General features: G+C 46.2%; 1 protein-coding gene across 3 annotated transcripts in view; it reads left to right on the plus strand.

Annotated features, from left to right (window-relative positions):
• The window catches only part of pacrg (PARK2 co-regulated), a 173,916-nt gene that overhangs the window by 85,188 nt on the left and 74,163 nt on the right, over nucleotides 1-14,565 (plus strand). For all 3 annotated transcript variants that reach the window (XM_013137609.3, XM_013137611.3, XM_013137610.4), the window contains 2 exons: nucleotides 2,023-2,194; nucleotides 7,539-7,688. In XM_013137609.3, the coding sequence (XP_012993063.1) occupies nucleotides 2,023-2,194; nucleotides 7,539-7,688 (322 nt within the window). The remainder of the gene's footprint in view (nucleotides 1-2,022; nucleotides 2,195-7,538; nucleotides 7,689-14,565) is intronic.

A 14,565-nucleotide genomic window follows, 5' to 3' on the forward strand; every position in this document is an offset into this window, starting at 1 on the left:
TGTTGGATGGACAGCAGGAGAGCTTAGCTCTTCAAACAGATGGTTGTGGCTGGTAGTGAAACATGTTCTTTCATAAGCACAGTCATTGCGCTGCAATTCGATATGCAATCACGTGCTATAAACAGAGATTTGATGGCCACGATTAAAAAAGGGGATGATTTTATTCAACTTGTGAAATGCCCGTCTGCCATTCACCATTCTAGCCCACAGACAAAGGTAGTCAGGATATCATCATTCTAGCCCACAGACAATGGTAGCCAGGATATCAGTGGGTCTTCCACCGCTCTGCAATGAGCTGAAGGCAGTAGTCTGGGCATTTTATAAAAACTGCTTTTATGAGGCACATCTTTACCTTGCTTTCCATGTAGCCTGACCAGAATCAGACCACAAAACATGACTTCAGTAAGATGTCCTATGTATAATTATTTTACAGATTTATTCATATTGTACAGTATTACAGGTACTAAATCTATGCCGTTATTAATGTAGGTTCAGTAAGTCCAAATGGATAATAGCAGCAACTTGTTTTTCTGCAATTTAAAATGTCTACTGTGTCCTCTATAGGTCTTCTGTATGTCCTCTCTTTGTCCTCTGTATGTCTTGTACATGTCTTCTGTGTGTCCTCTGTATGTCTTCTGTATGTCATGTGTATGTTTTCTGAATATCTTCTTTATGTCTATGTCTTCTGTATCGCCTTTGTTTTCTGTATGTGCTCTGTATGTCTTCTGTATGTCCTGTGTATGTTTTCTGAATATCTTCTTTATGTCTATGTCTTCTGTATGCAACGCGTAGTCTTTGTGCCTGTGTCACATTGGCAGGGTTAGTAATCTGTATGGAGTGTTAGAGTGTAACCCCCCCGCCTCGTCTTCCCTCCGTCTGACTCAGAATGATGATCTTGACCAAGCTGGAAAAGGTCAAGGTTAGCCACCACATTGTCTCAAAGCAATCAGCTCTGTATGCTGTCTGTCTTTCTGTCTGTCTGTCTGTCTGTCACAATATGTGCTCCCTCTCACACCCCCACACCCCCGTTTACCCACAAGAGTTGTATCAGTGGGTTCACCTTCTTTGAAGTCACACTTCCAACAGGGGGCTTTGAGGGCTGGGGACATCAATGCAACCCTGGGCCACATGGCGATGACATTTCGGGGGCAGTGTGCCCCAGCGTGGTGCCTCAGAGAAGGGGTCGGAGGGGTTCAGCTGTCCTTTAAGACCCTTGTCTGCTCCAGGGCCGTGGGTGGTTTGTCTCTGCTCTACACACCATCGGTTTTCATTACATGAAAGAGGATCCTCCGTCCCCTCAGCCAACAATAGAGCCACCACAGACGCTCTACAATCTAATCAAACACCACCTTCTGTGGGCACGCACGCAACTTTGTGAAGGGGGACCCAGGGGTGCCCCTGTCGCCTGGCGTTTCCTGTCAAGTTTACCGTGACCACAACCGCTCTCTTTCCGGTTGATGGTGACACCAGTCGCTGTGACGCTCCGCCCACCCTGAGGCACTGTGACCTAAACCATAATGAACGCATGCAATCCACACAGGCTCAGTGGTGAGCTGACATCCTGTCTTCATGTTGTCCCAGGCTGTGCAGCTGTTTTGTGAGAGTGTAGGGCTAAATGGTGTTAGCAACAGGTGCTAATGTGTCAGCCTACAGGATAGCACATGTCGTGGCGTCATCATCTCCATAACAGCTGTCCCCCTGTCTTCAGCTGTGGCTGCTATTATACAATTCTTCTCAAGCCAGGCCTAGCAGGAAGAGGCTTGCCCCTGGATATTGTGTGAATCCACGGACAACGCAAATGGGCACAAGATTAGGGAGTCTAGGCTAGATGAAGAAAGACAAGGATAGATGAGGAAAGACTAGATGAGGTAAAACTAGGCTAGATGATGAGAAAGATCCCCTGAGATTGCTTCCCTCATTTTCCATTGCTTGTGTGTGTGTGTGCTTGTGTGCGCGCATACGTAAGTGCCTTTGCTTGTTCCTAGAGGGCAATTTATGACTGTGTGTGTGTGTGTTCCTCAGGTGGAAATTGAGAAGATGAACTACCACTACTACCTGCCGCTGTTCTTTGATGGACTGTGTGAGACGGTGCATCCCTACGAGTTCTTCGCCCGTCAGGGTGTCCACGACATGCTGGAGCATGGAAACGCCAAGATCCTGCCCATCGTACCCCAGCTCATTATTCCCATCAAGAGTGAGTGGCCAATCGCCGTGGAAACATCCCAGGAGCCGCGTGGTAACGCAAGTCAACACAAACAGTATTAATCTCCTAAGATCCCGTAGTCTGCGAGCCACATGGCCTGGACAAGTCCCGAATGAACTTACTGACGACCCTTTTTAGTTGCCAGCCACACAGTGAAGACAGCATTCCGTAGCCCCAGATATGCCCTGTCATTGTCTTTCCACCGTATCAGTCCATTAGGTGTCCTGATTTGGCGGTTTTGTGGGTGAGGGCCGTCAAGGGCAAAGTACTGTACTGATGACTGCAAGCCCACGCTACATCTGAATGGTCCTGGATCTTTGAGTCGGGCAGGAATGCACCTCATTGGTTTGCCATTAAATCACAGTCAGTTGGCAGGCCTTGGGCCAGAAGGGTGAGAGGCCCCTGGCAAAAATAGACAACAGCGTGGAGACGGAATTAATGCAGACAGGCTTCTTAGGTGTTGTTTATTGAGAGGGCGCTATAGACTGTGTGTAGACGCACTCACAAAGACAACTTAACACACACACACACACACTAACGTAACACTTTGTTTTACACTGAAGCCAACTGAGTGTACGTTTCAAAGTGGAGCTCTTAAGTGGAGTCCAGTAAGTGAGTTCGAGCAGTTCGCTGTGTGTGTGTGTGTGTGTGTGTGTGTGCTCAGTGTTCCAGCACCTGCTGAGGCAGGAGGGTGGAACGGCCAACATGAGGCAAGGCCGCCGGAGACATGGAGACATGCTGACAGACTGACCCTGGCAATGGAAAACCACACCAACACACACACATGCTGTCTCACACACACACACACACTCACAGACACACACACTCTCACATACAGACACACACACACACACGTCTGTTGCTGTTTCTCTGTGTGTGCCTGTGTTTGTGTTTTTGTTTATCTATAATTGTTTCTTGCTGTTCACTTGGCCATTACATTGTTTTTACTCATATTCCCGTCTATCAATACATTTGCATAGTTTCTTTAATGCCAATTGATTTCATCTTAGAAAGTCTGATTGCAGTCTGGTCATGCGTTCAGCTGTTTCCAAACACTCTGAAACCACATAGCTGTATATCGACATCATTTTCAGACATGATTTGTCAGCCTACATCTATTGACAAATCTTAAATGTTAGGGTGTATTGAATGGAAATAAAAATATGTCGTTGATGATTATAGTTCCAATGTTTCGTCTTCAGGATTTCTCCTTGAAGGTACTGGACTTAATACTTTGTAGGTCTGTATACTCCTATAAACACATGCGCGCACACGTGCACACCCACCCATGTATCCATTAAGTCCTCTCACGCATACTGACTACCTCATATAATAGCTAGCTACTCCTGCTATGAATTCCCAACCCTGAGCTCCGTTCTTCTGCCTTCCAGGGCTGGAACCCAAAGGTGAGCGGCTTGCTCCTTACCAAAACACACCTACTGTAGCTACCGTAATGGAATTTTAAATGGCCCTCTCGTTATTAGCTTCTTGGTTTATTAAAATCAGTCCCGTTTCGGCCGGCCGTGCGCCAAACCCTCTGGCCCCCCGTCTCTGTGGCAGATTAATTACTCTTCAGTGGAACTCCAAGGAAGGAAGGAATAATTTGCAGACTGCGCTCTGAAAGGCAGAAAGTTTCTCCCTGACTGACGTTCATACAGAACGCTCAGTCTGGCTGCCGGGCTGTTATCTGAACGACGTGGTTGGACTCTTTGTGACGATGACTCTGGGCAGCCTGATGGGAATAAGCAATGTGGGTCGCCACTCGACGACTTTCCTTTTGGCCGGGCCGGATGCCAACCCCTGTCGCAGGCTATATTAGGCTAGAACCATTGAGGAACTGTTGCTGCGTTGTGTTTCATTCAGAGGTGGGGGTTTTAGTCCTTCAACCAAGGGCATGGGGGAGGGGATCTGTCTCCCCCAATGTTGGAAGCAGGTTCATTGCCCCCCTTCAATAATGACAAAGAGCAGTTTGTGAAAAATGTGACATTTTTCAGTCCTACACCCCTGCTTTCAAGTCTACTTCAACTACTTTTTGCTAAAAAAAAATTTTAACAAAGAACAAATTCCCAGCCAGGTCTTAACAAATTGTCAACATTTTTGTTCTCTCTTGAAAACCAAAATTAAACTTTCATTACCAAAAGATCCCTGGCTTAGACCAAATGAATCTGAAAAGTATATTTCTGTTAAAACAAACATTATTGACTAAAATCCTCAAAATGTCACCCACCTGTGACATTTGGGGGAGATGAGAATGCAATGTATTTTTTTGGGAGGCAGAATATATAATGGATGATTACTTCATTCGCAACCAATGTTACGAGGATTGTAACATTAATACATCCGACTCAGATTCTCTCAGCTCCCTCTTTGGAGAGGCAAGTCTCAATTATTCAATGAATTATTGAACAGTCGCACGGTCCAAATGTCACAGCTATGGAAAATAGTTTGCGCTCATGGTAATTAGAATTTTATTGTTTGTTATGTGCATTAGAAGTCGCTGTCAGACCAGATTCAACCTTATCGCTGAGATTGGTCGTAAGATAGTGTTCTCCTTGTGCGAGGGAACCTAGTGAGATGCCCTACACTGGATACCCTCATCCAGCGTTGTCTGCCACACACACACACCTTTAACGGCAAGGTACTGTCCAAATCCCCACAAGAACAGACAAGAGGACGTCCTTTCTCTCACGCCTGTCAGTCGGGGCGCCTGAATAACTGACACCACTGACTGCATGGAGGGTGTGTGACGGAATGCTGGCTGCGTGTGTGTTATTGACACAGCCCCTCTCCAGAACGGTGTCTCCCCGGTCATGTCAGCCTGGCTGGGCTCTCGGTGCGCGGTGGTCGGGCCCCAGGAGGAGGGCTGAGGGGAGGTGTGTGTGACAGCCACTCTGCCCACGCACACAAGCTGTTTTAACACTCAGGCCGCAGGTGAAGTCACACGCCGCTCCTTCTGTACTCAAACTGTCACGCCACCCGTTTTATGGCTGCTGCTGCCGTTTCTGCATGACGGTTTAGTCATTTGGCGCAACGTTCTTATTCAGAGTGAGTTACAGTTGGAGCGTTTCCCCTCACTCCCCGTTTCTCCTCCTACCCATGTCTCCCCCCACCCGGGTCTCTTGCTCATGCTCTGCCTCCCTCACTCTCCCCCCTCTTTCTCTCACCCACCAGTCTTTTTTCTCTCCATCTCTCTCCTCAGCTCTTTCCTGCCCCTTCTGTCTTTCGCTCCCCTCCTCTCTTTTTCTCTCTCCGTTGCCCCTCTAATGCCTCTTAACATCGTTTCTTTTTCTGCTAATGTGTGTGCTTTTCCAGCTACACACGTTCATAATTCAAACAGGGTTTTGCACGAATGGTTAAAACTCCTCCTAGTCATGTTAATGGCAGCATCCACTCAAGGGGACTAAGAATGATTGGGGCCATCTTAACCGCTGCAGGGGCTTTGCAGAAAAACCTCATGGTTAGATTGGGATTAGCATGCTTTAAAAAGGCAGTCTGCAGTTGCAACATCAATTAGAACTTTAAATCAGTTGTATATACCCATTAATTATTTTAATTATTGGTATATACCCATTGATTCATTAAATCAGTTGTATATACCCATTGATTCATTAAATCAGTTGTATATACCCATTCATTCTTTAAATTAGTGGTATATACCCATTGATTAATTAAATCAGTTGTATATACCCATTGATTCTTTTAATCAGTTGTTGTATACCCATTGATTCTTTAAATTAGTGGTATATACCCATTGATTAATTAAATCAGTTGTATATACCCATTAATTCTTTAAACTAGTGGTATATACCCATTGATTAATTAAATCAGTTGTTGTATACCCATTGATTCTTTAAGTCAAGTGAATATACCTGTTGATTCTTTAAATCAGTTGTATTTACCCATTGATTCATTAAATCAGTTGTATATACCCATTGATTCTTTAAATCAGTTGTATATACCCATTGATTATTTAAATCAGTTGTTGTATATACCCATTGATTATTTAAATCAATTGAATATACCTGTTGATTCTTTAAATCAGTTGTATATACCCATTGATTCTTTAAATCAGTTGTATATACCCATTGATTATTTAAATCAGTTGTTGTATATACCCATTGATTATTTAAATCAATTGAATATACCTGTTGATTCTTTAAATCAGTTGTATATACCCATTGATTACTTTAAAGCTACACATCGTTACTGTAATTGATAACCAATGAAATAGTACTTTGTCTTTTCCCGATGCCTTGTTCTTTATTTCCAAGCTAATTAACCTCCAGAAGTCCCAGAATGCATGTTTAATTGAGATACATTTATACATTTGAGCTGATGATGGCTGATTTTGTCAGGTTGCCTTTTCAGGACACTGTTTGTTACAATAGAGGAGTGCTTCATGAGTCATAATTAGGTGTCTGTATTTCTGTCCCGGAGACAGCCAGTTATTCCACTAGTGAGGTGCTTTGAGAGCCAGGTGAAGGACAACAGAGACACATCGTTGGGGCTCTGTGGAACTCTGTTATTTGGCAGGTTTCACCTCCCTCCAGGATGGAGGGACCATAGGGAAGGAGGCCAAACAGGTGTAAGGTTCACCTGAGGGGCGGCCTCACGCACCTGTCATCCAACTCACCTGCCCACTAACGCCCACACGCACACTCATACACACAGGCACACACACATACACACACGCATAAACACACGCACACTCATACACAGGACTATTTGAGACACATGTTCAGATATTTTGACTAGAACTGTACACCCACACTACTGGCAATCGTTGGTTGCTAGTCACTATTGTTTCCCTCTCGTTCTCTCGTCTCCGTCTCTGTACTTTTCGGTCTCTCTTTTGTTCCCTACCTCAACGGGAGACGGAGTGCAGCTGTCGGCCAAATTGGTCCGTGATTGGTTCTCACTTCCTGTCATCCTAGAGCCTTTTTCAAATCTCTGATGGCAACCAGCCATTTCGGGTCCCAGCCCACTACCACAAGACTTTCCATAATATTTTCTGTATGTATTTGATTAAAAGAAAATTCACAATCCATGTGTGTTCATGTGCTTGTGTTTAGTACAGGTATCACTCACCAGCAAGATGGTCACTTGGTGTTTAGTTTGTATGATGTAAGGGCTGAATGTCTTCTCCAATCAAATTCTTCCCAAGGAAAGGAAAACCCTTTATCCTGTATCCACTCCATGGCAACAAAATCATTTGAAGAGCCTTCACTGCTCAAAAAAATGTGACAGGGGAAAGGCGGCCATATTGAATGTACCCAGTTACCGCTGCTCATAACTAGATGGTAATTAATGGCACCCTGTCTGTCTCCGCCCACAGATGCTCTGAACACCCGGAGCCGACAGGTGATCTGCACCACCCTGAAGGTGATACAACACCTGGTGGTATCTGGAGACATGGTGGGAGAGGCCCTGGTTCCCTACTACAGACAGATCCTGCCCATCCTCAACATCTTCAAGAACATGAACAGTGAGTCAGCTACTAGATGGATAGATAGATAGATAGATAGATAGATAGATAGATAGATAGATAGATAGTGCAGTATACTGTATGTTTGAGGCCATAGTGTTCATGGTTTTTGTAGTATTGTTGGTTTGTGTCTGAATGACAGCTGGCATTGAGTCGAGGATGTAGGGTGTTCTATTAGACACAGTTGGCTGGCTGGAGGCTGATTGAGAACTGGTCCAGTTGTGGTTGAGGACTAATCCAGGTGTGGTTGAGGACTAATCCAGGTGTGGTTGAGGACTAATCCAGGTGTGGTTGAGGACTAGTCCAGGTGCGGTTGAGGACTAGTCCAGGTGCGGTTGAGGACTAGTCCAGGTGCGGTTGAGGAGTAGTCCATGTGCGGTTGAGGACTAGTCCAGGTGCGGTTGAGGACTAGTCCAGGTGGGTTTTATGATGAATTGCAGGTCCCAGCAAAGCTGCCCCCAGCGCAGTATAAGAATGCTCCTGCCCTTCCGTCTTTAGAAATTGCGGTCTTGACGATAGAAAGCTATCACTAATAACACATCAGTGTGTGTGTATGTGTGCGAGTGTCTGATTCAGTGCATCATTTAACACCATATAAAAGCCTTTTTTTGTCCCCAAAAAAATCCCCAGAATGACCATTTCCCATTTGCGTCAATCCTTTTAACTCAACGACTCCCTTTCCATCAATGAGCCTAAACATGGCGTCTCCAGATTGGCTTCTGATAGGCAGTGCCCTTTGTGTGGCGTTGTCAAGCCTCAAGACGTCGAGACAGCCCTATTCACAGCCAGACAGCCAGAGACAGACAGACAGCCCGGCGCACAACATCACACAAAACAGAATTCATTTACCAATGTCAGTGGAATGTGAAGGTAGTGGCATTGTGAATCAATCACTGAAACACAGGGCTTAAACACCGGTCGGAACACAGAGCTTTAGTCTCCTAATCAATATCCAATTTGAATCTCTTGTCTCTTTCATTTGGTTACATTATCTTGTTGCCATTTCATCATTGAGAGGGCAGGCAAAAAAGGAGAGTTGGTAAGAAAGAAAGACCAACTCCGACTAAGAAATAAATATTGAAAGACTGAAAGAATGACAAGGGAAGAAATAATGAGAGACAGAAGAAAGACGGAAATAATGATAGATGGAGAGACAATGAAAGAATAATTGAAAGACTGACAGCAAGAAAAAATACAAATAAAAAAATTATTAAAATAAATAAATAAATAGAAAGGACAAAAGGGAGAACCGAAAAGCTTGGGTTATTAGTGCCAGAGCCTTATGCAGATCTCCACTGTAAATGAGCTGTCAAATCAATCCGTGAACACTTTTGGATCTGGTGTGTCTCAGTCACAGCAGTTAGGCCAGCGAGACCAAACAGGAATAGTTTATCTCTGCCTGATAGCTGCCCTGCCTAGACTGGTTGTGGCTTCGGTTTGGTCTGACATTCATTATTCGAGCCACGACACAGCCATATCACGAGCCTTGCGGTTTGCTGCACCTCCTGCATGCTTGGTTGGCTGGTCCAGGTTGGGTCCAGGTTGGGTCCGGGTGGGTCTGGCTGGGTTAGGTTGGGTCCGGGTGGGTCCGGCTGGGTCCGGTTGGGTCTGGTTGGGTCCGGGTGGGTCTGGCTGGGTCCGGGTGGGTCTGGCTGGGTCCGGGTGGGTCTGGCTGGGTCTGGTTGGGTCCGGGTGGGTCCGGCTAGGTCTGGTTGGGTCCGGGTGGGTCTGGCTGGGTCAGGTTGGGTCCGGGTGGGTCTGGTTGGGTCAGACAAGGCTAATGTTGTTGGTCACACATGTATACAGCATCAGACAAGGGTAATGTTGTAGGTCACACATTTACACAGCATCAGTCAAGGGTAATGTTGTAGGTCACACATTTACACAGCATCAGTCAAGGGTAATGTTGTAGGTCACACATTTATACAGCATCAGTCAAGGGTAATGTTGTAGGTCACACATTTATACAGCATCAGACAAGGGTAATGTTGTAGGTCACACATTTATACAACATCAGACAAGGGTAATGTTGTAGGTCACACATTTATACAGCATCAGTCAAGGGTAATGTTGTAGGTCACACTAGAAAGTTCAACACCATTTGACTAGGTATCTTTTTTATTTGCTAAATCTGAGTCTATTTGTGTGGGGATTGTTCTTGAGAGGGGGAATTCTCGCTTGCTTATTCAACAAATGAGGAGAAACGGTTCAAACAATAAACAAAGCAATATTACTTTTTGGAATCCAGGCCCAAGGGTTTTTGGTATAAAGGTCCTAATGTGTAGTGATTCCAGGCTATGGGGAAGCACCTTAACGCTTGGGTTTGCTGTGGGGTCACTGTGGGTTTAAATGAGAGGTTCACTTTGGGGTTTTCTGTGGGGTCACTGTGGGGTTCACTGTGGGGTTCATTACAGGGTTCACTGTGGGGTTCATTACAGGGTTCACTGTGGGGGGCCTTAACCGAGAGTCAGGACCAGTGTTGGGGGTAAAGCGTTACAGTAGTCAGACTACTTTTTAAATGTAGTGAGTAACGTAACGCGTTAGTTACTTAAGTAATCCCTTCCAAGTAAATGTTTCTAATAAATAACGAGCTACTCATTTTCCCTCAGTGCAACCAATGTAGCTTTACGTAGAGTTCATTTTGTCCAGGAACAAGTGGCAACACAGGACGCAAAGATGGCAGCACCAGCTCTTCCAGATAAAGCTCCCATTCATTACAAATCGATGTGTAGCGTCGACAAGCGATTCGTGCAGCAGAAGGCTGAGCTGCGGGATTCGGGCTCGGGAAGCAGTTTACTATTTTGACTACATCATTACCCTTGCCTATTACCAATCACTGGGGTGTTATGTTCTGCTGGAATCTCTTGCCTGTTGGACAACCAAAGTTCAATCCCAAATAATCCTCTGTTGTGTATGTGTGTAAAACCAAATTTGATCGCAAATGAACATCTAAATACATTTTCTGTTTCTAAACTCAATCATTCTGAATAATTTAAAAAGTGATTTAGCAGTTATTCACCTCTGAATGAAGTCCTGAAACATTAACGGACTATGCACATTATTGCAAAGAGATTTCAAATTGCAATGTGCCTAACATTTTCTTTTTTGAGAAGGTATGTTTATCAGTGTACAAGACTGCAGCTGTTTTTTTTTTTTGTTCTTCCTTGTTCACTGCAATGGATCTATCTAGTATTGAAATCTGTACATAGAGGCGGTTGAATCAGCTAGGCCTGAAAATGTGGAGGCACAAAATAATTAATTGATTTAAGAGATCCTTGATTAAAGAACTAAATGCAAATATTGTTTCTCATTATGGTATATGATTACTTGAGGTAATGGGTTTGGTCAGTCTAGTTGTATAGTGATTAATGATAGATAATGTAATATCCTGGTGACTGACACTATGCAACACCTGACTACATAATTATACAACATCCCATTAAATCTGTGCCTTCTGGCCAGAAGTGACCAACACATCAATATAGAATCAAAGGACTTATCTTAAAGTAATGGTTGAGTAACTGAACACCTTGGTGTTAAAACATTAGCTACTTTTTAAAAGTTACGTTCCCCAACTCTGGCCGGGACACAAACTGGCCTCCACTTTTAGGAAATACACTCATGTGGTGGTACAGTTCTTTATTCCTTGTCACTGTCTCAGCACTCCAAGCAAAGTCTCAATTGGAAGTAGATTACTCTCCCTCTGTACACTCTAGGATGATTTTGCCCATTGCTTTCACATTACATGTGTGCTGTCATCTTTCCCCTGGTCCCGCTCTGGGGCAGCGGAGCGGTTTTATTTGGGGATTCATCAACGTCTGTTAATTATCCAACGCGTCATATGCCTAATTCAACCGTTCCTAACAAAACTGCAACACTCCTCAAGACAGGGGCCACATCAATCACACACAAAAAACACCAGGCAAAAAGGACAGCTTTTTCCTTCAGTCTGCCGTTTACTGGTGACCTCTCTCCAACACTCCCACACCATAACCCCCCCGTCCCCCCTCTTACCTCACCCCTGCCACAACAGAGCCCAGTGTCTGCAGCTGGAGTCTGGACAGAGCGACCGTGGGGGTTGTGGGACAGGGATGGGGGTGGTGGGTGTGGGCTATGGACGGCTCCATGAAAGGACGTGTTGTGTTCTCTGCGTGCAGCTGGTAGCCGACTATACCACCGCCAGCCACCGACTCCTCCGTCCCTGGCTCCTCTCCGACTCCTCTGTCCCTGGCTCCTCTCCGACTTCTCCGTCCCTGGCTCCTCTCTGTGTCACATCACACTGTCCCCTTTATCTGCGCTGCCAGCCCACCGGGCACATGTCACTGCTCTGTGTGGGCGCCCATTGCCAGCTAACACAGCAGGGTTCTGTGCCCCTCCATCCCTCCCCATCCCCAATCTCACACTTCAAAGGACACATCTTCTATAGGCTTTGTGGGGGAACAGTCAGTCATCTCTAGGCTCTGTGGTGGAACAGTCAGTCATCTCTAGGCTCTGTGGTGGAACAGTCAGTCATCTCTAGGCTCTGAGGGGGAACAGTCAGTCATCTCTAGGCTCTGAGGGGGAACAGTCAGTCATCTCTAGGCTCTGAGGGGGAACAGTCAGTCATCTCTAGGCTCTGATGGGGAACAGTCAGTCATCTCTAGGCTCTGTGGGGGAACAGTCAGTCATCTCTAGGCTCTGTGGGGGAACAGTCAGTCATCTCTAGGCTCTGTGGGGGAACAATCAGTCATCTCTAGGCTCTGTGGGGGAACAGTCAGTCATCTCTAGGCTCTGTGGGGGAACAGTCAGTCATCTCTAGGCTCTGTGGGGGAACAGTCAGTCATCTCTAGGCTCTGTGGGGGAACAGTCAGTCATCTCTAGGCTCTGAGGGGGAACAGTCAGTCATCTCTAGGCTCTGTGGGGGAACAGTCAGTCATCTCTAGGCTCTGTGGTGGAACAGTCATATAATGGTCAGGGGTGGTGATGGGAATAAGGTGTAATTCTATGATCTTGGGAGTGTTCTTACCACTGACCCCAACCTGACCCCAATACCTTCACCTTAGTCGTATCCCTTTCATTACAACATTATGCCTTACTGTCAGTGTTTTGAAGGCCAGGGTGGTATTGGGGTAATAACAGAGATCTCGTTATGACTTTTTGATCATCCAGCTACCAGGTCTCCCTATCGAACTAATAGAAATGTGCATGGTATTGACTTGTGGCTGGGAGAGTGGCCCGGGGGGTGATTGTGGCCCGGGGGGGGTGATTGTGGCCCGGGGGGGGTGATTGTGGCCCGGGGGGGGGTGAGTGTGGCCCGGGGGGGGGTGAGTGTGGCCCGGGGGGTGAGTGTGGCCCGGGGGGTGAGTGTGGCCCGGGGGGGGTGAGTGTGGCCCGGGGGGGGTGAGTGTGGCCCGGGGGGGGTGATTGTGGCCCGGGGGGGGTGATTGTGGCCCGGGGGGGGTGATTGTGGCCCGGGGGGGGGTGAGTGTGGCCCAGTGGGAGAGTGGCCCGGGGGGTGAGTGTGGCCTGGTGGGAGGTGAGTGTGGCCATAGGGGGAATACTCTACACCCATATGAAAGATAAAATGTCTCCTCATTTTTTTTACCAGGGTTTATTGCTTGTAAAATGACAGGAGGGACATTTTAATTCGAATTTCATGGTTGTTTTGTTATTTGAAAGTGGAACATGAATTGCCTCATTCAAGTCCGGAAGTTGATGGGTTTATTTTTCCCCTCACCACTCTGTGGAATCGCCCTCACAGTTTCTTAAGCTGCACATCCGTGGAGGGCCCCCGAGCAGGTTGGCAGGAGCGAAGGGCTGGTTTGGGATTCACTGAGCAATGCTTCAAAGGGAACTTATCAATGATGAGTTATTAAGGCAGAGATGATGCATTATAATACTGCTGGAGTCCTTTGTCTCCTGAATCAGCTATCGCAGTGTTCGCTTTGCTTTGATTAAGTGTGTTTGTGTGTGCGGGTGTGTGTGTATGCACGAGGGTTTAGGATAGTGCAGAAAATCACAGATGCAATTTGCACGGCTCTCTTGTTTGCTTGCTGTGATGAATCTCATCCCTAATGGGTTGCAACAACATTCCTTATGAGGGAGCGACACAGTCTGTCATCCAGCAAATTCATCCTCTGCTCACTGGAAGGAACAGTCTCTTCAGGTACGCCAGCTATTTAGGTTTCTTTCACTTAGTCAGGAGAGAGTTATTTTTTGCAAGTGCACTTTTCTTTTGAAGTGACATGTTTTTTGTTCCTGCCTTTATTCGTTCACCTTGTGTTGTGGACAAAGAGCCATTCACAGGTGAACCCTGATGTAGTTCGTCTGACGCATTCACACAGACTCTCTGGGCCCCTGTGACCTGGCGGATATAGCAGCCCTGACACCTCACGTCCCTGATAAGCCAATGGAATGGAGCCTCGAGCAGTCATCTGTGTTTTAAAGGTTTCTCAACACAGGAGCACTGATTAGGAATCAGGTGACCTCTTTCTATGTGATGTTATTTATTAACACATCCTGAGAGAAGCAGACAGAGGGGTTGTTGTGAACACAGGGTCTTCACCGTTCAATCCAGCAGGTAAGGACTAAGGACACGTTGAATGGGTGGGGTACCTGGCTTCTCCATTCTGGTATTCTTACCCGTGTGTTGTTCAGTAGGACTTTGTGACCCTTTTCAGTAGGGTGTTAGTACCTTGTCTGCCATTCGTCACTGTCACCCCATTTCTGATCCAGTTCATTGGCTCTCCTTTATCTTCCGTTGTGGAATTTGGCCAGCGACGATGATGCCCCGGACAACACTCGACACATTCTTGAATACTTACACACACACACACACACACACACACACACACACACATATATATTTTCAGTGTACAACCCCCAGCCCCTTTTCTTT

The sequence above is a fragment of the Esox lucius genome, chromosome 15 (assembly GCF_011004845.1).
Source record: "Esox lucius isolate fEsoLuc1 chromosome 15, fEsoLuc1.pri, whole genome shotgun sequence".
NCBI classification, from domain to species: domain Eukaryota; kingdom Metazoa; phylum Chordata; class Actinopteri; order Esociformes; family Esocidae; genus Esox; species Esox lucius.